The sequence below is a fragment of the Formica exsecta genome, unplaced genomic scaffold (genome assembly GCF_003651465.1).
Source record: "Formica exsecta isolate Colony F162 unplaced genomic scaffold, ASM365146v1 scaffold82, whole genome shotgun sequence".
NCBI lineage: Eukaryota > Metazoa > Arthropoda > Insecta > Hymenoptera > Formicidae > Formica > Formica exsecta.
Window position 1 is genome coordinate 1,045,341 of NW_021853592.1, and position 3,575 is coordinate 1,048,915.

General features: G+C 31.1%; 1 protein-coding gene across 1 annotated transcript; it reads left to right on the top strand.

Annotated features, from left to right (window-relative positions):
* The first annotated feature begins 696 nt into the window (after positions 1 to 696).
* LOC115244514 (odorant receptor 13a-like) lies at positions 697 to 3,215 on the top strand. The gene is made up of 9 exons (XM_029822205.1): positions 697 to 906; positions 1,054 to 1,170; positions 1,261 to 1,378; positions 1,648 to 1,921; positions 2,020 to 2,142; positions 2,282 to 2,372; positions 2,614 to 2,750; positions 2,817 to 2,949; positions 3,162 to 3,215. Exons 1-9 carry the CDS (start codon positions 751 to 753, stop codon positions 3,213 to 3,215), a joined length of 1,203 nt encoding a protein of 400 aa, XP_029678065.1. The 5' UTR covers positions 697 to 750.
* The last annotated feature ends 360 nt before the right edge of the window (positions 3,216 to 3,575 follow it).

Below are 3,575 nucleotides of genomic sequence, written 5' to 3' on the forward strand. Positions count from 1 at the left end.
TATATATTTATTTATTTATAATAAGATACCCTCATGCACAATTGCAAATCCACGTAACACCATTCTAATAAATAGAAATAATGTTTACAATAAATTCGATCATCTACTAGAGAGAAATTATTCGTTACATATTGTATTAATTTCTAGTTTTCATACCGATGCCATTCTTTCCAACGATGGTGTCATCATTATAGAAGTAGAACATTTTCAGTATAATAGAAAACTTCCGTTGTACACTTTTTATTTTAAAAAATTAAGTTTATATTTTTCAAATTCGCAGTTTGCACTATTCACATTATATGTTAACTGCACTCAAATCCGATATTCTTTTCTCTCGCCCTAAATCGTTAAGTATATTATGATTATTATTCTCTATATTCTATATTAATCTGTATTCTTGCGTTCGCGTTCACTGCTTCTCCTACTCTACCGAATTGTTGAAAAGAAACTACCTGAGTTTTCTTCAAGATGAGATGAACAAAAGCGTTCGTTAATTTCGCGTTCGAAGAATGATACGGAAAATGTACCCTATTATTACGATAAAGGAGAAATGATGTAAGGACTGACTTTACATGAAAATGCGAAAGAGAAGGGGTTCAGGCACAAGTAATTGCACACGTATTATCTAGTTGAATTATTGCGTAGTCTTTGCCGCGTTAAAAGGAATCGATAACCGAGTTCCTCTAATTCACCGAGCGATAAATGTTCACAAGGAATCGTTGATAATACGTAATATTAGTATTTCGCAAAATGTTGGACAAGAAAGACATTTGGAACAGTCGGTACTATATTATTCCTAAGGTATACATGACTATAGCGGGAGTATGGCCATATCATAGACTTCGCGACAGATGTATACGCTTCGTGCCGATGTTTACCTTCTGCTTTAGTATTCTGATACCTCAGGTATATATGTTTAATCTTGAAAATTACGCTCTTGCGAGAGAACAATTAACTACGGATTATTTATTGTACCAACTCATTGCACAATTTTCTTTCCTTCGTCAATAAAAATCTTGATATATGTTCCACAATATTATAAATCCGATACAGTTACTATACGTATTAAACGCAATGGATCTCGATGATATTTTCGAGGGTTTACCATCCGTATTGATTAGCATAATATTCAGTTACAAAATAGCGAACATGATGTTCAACAGCAAACATGTAAGCAATCATTGTACAATATAAATGCGATGTGATCTTTTGTATAAAAATTATTAATGCAATGGAAAATATACGCGCATATTTATACAGATCAAGTCTTGCCTTAAAATGATAGAAGAGGACTGGTTATCGTTAAATACAGATACGGAAAGGGTTATACTGACACGCCACAGCGAATACGGACGGTACCTGACGATATTTTACACAGGTACATTTTAAAAACTGTAAATGTATAGCAAACTGTGCAGTTTTTGGATGTAAGAGTGAGTATACGAAAGCGTGTGTTTTGTACTAAATCCTCTGTAATTTTTCAAATCTTTCCTTCATTTATTTTAAGCCTTAAAATTTGCACAGACGATACAAAAGAGATTATCTGCATAATTTTTTTAAGAGACATTTTCATCGTTTGAAGAACCATAGAAAATAATAAAAATCAAAGAAAATTTGTTCGTATAACACATATATATATTTTTTTAGTTTTCATGAATATGACAGCATTCTTTTATTTGATCAAACCAGTCATTATGACGTTATTAGAGGACAATGCCGCGAACGTAACAAAGTCGCCCATATCGGGTGCATCGAAATTGCCATTTCAAGTCGAGTATGGCAAGAAATTAGACCAGTATTTCTACCCAATAACGATTCACTGTTATCTAGGCGTATTCGCTCACGTATTTAGTACAATCGCGGTTGACACCTTTTATTATACTATAGTGCAGCATGCCTGCGGAATGTTTTCAATTGTTGGGTAAGAATATTAGAATCACAAGGATGATTCACAGAAATGACGATTGAATACTGAAATATAAGAATATGAATTTTCGCATTAAGATTCTTCGCTTCCAGATACATGTTAGAGGATATCAGTAAAGATAGTGACGCTAATTTTCATATGAAGTTGGACAAGATAGAAGACGTCAATTACCATAAAGCATTAGACTGTTTGCGTAGGCATCTTCATGTAATAGAGTGCGTGTTAACGAAAAAAATATCTATTTTCTATCCTAGATTTCTTCTTTATATTTTAAACAAAATACTATAAATAGCCGCTTTATATATCCATATTTTTACATTGCCCGCAACCGCGTTCAGCCTCGCTATTTTGCAGATTCGCGGAACTGATCGAATCTACATTTACAAATATGTTCCTGATCAGCATTAGTTTAAATATGATTTGTGGCAGTATAGGTGGTATACAAGTATGTACCAATTTCTTTTTATGGCTATACTTTGCTATAAATATATATCCTGTAAGCAAAAAGAATTTCATAGTGTTCTCAATTATAACCAATATTTGACAAAGATAATATTTACATCTTCAAAATCGAATACGTAATTTTCGGAATACCGTATATATTTGTAAAAAAACAAGAATTAATACGAAAAAAAACAGAGGCAATTCGAAAAAATATCTCGAAAGCAATTAAATTTTTATTCTAGGTAGTGATGAATTTAAGCAATGCGAGAGATATTGCAGCACCTTTGGCAATCTACATTGCGCAACTCACTCATCTTTTCTTGCAATTTTGGCAAGCTCAATTTTTGTTGGACTATAGTACTGTTCCATACGAATCGATGTAAGAATGCAGATTTCTGCGCTTTTTTTTTATTTAAGCTGGTAAAAATCTCGTTTTATGTTATAGTTGCAAAGGAAACTGGTATTACACTTCGAAAAGATGTCGAAAAATATTTCTTTTAATCATGAACAGAACTATGTCACCTTGCAAATTAACTGCTGGTAAAATCATGACTTTATCAATTGAAAGCTTTGCTGCGGTAAATAATACTACATAATTAATTTTCTAGTCCCACATAGTTTATAATGTTAAAAAAATTGCACGGAATACTTTATTTATTTTTATTATTTGCATTACATATCAAATAGTTATTTAAAAATGTTATTTTGAAATAGTTATTTAAAAATTATGTATATAATAATGAAAAAAGATTTATACATAAACTATGTATAAACTTTTTATTTTTTAAAGGTTCTAAAAACATCGATGTCTTATTTTACGGTGTTACGTTCTTTCCAGTCATGATGCCATCAAAGCAGCTCATGCATTATTGATATCTTATTAGTATAATGAAATGATATACATCAAATCTCTCTTGATATTTTTCTTAAATTTCGATATTATAATTCTCTCAATGCAAGTACTTATAAATTTCAGCATATGTTTCACCAATAATATACAATCTACATCATGCCTCAACTTTACTTACATTCTGCACAACAATTGTAATCTCATGTTTGTATGTGTATGTGTGCGTGTGTTGCAAGTTATTTCTTTTTATTAATTAACTATTCAAAAAAAGACCCATAAAGTTTTATTTCGAAATGAACAAAAGCAACCGATGCTTTTTCTAAATTTCGTGTTTGTAAAAAAAAAGTGGGAATA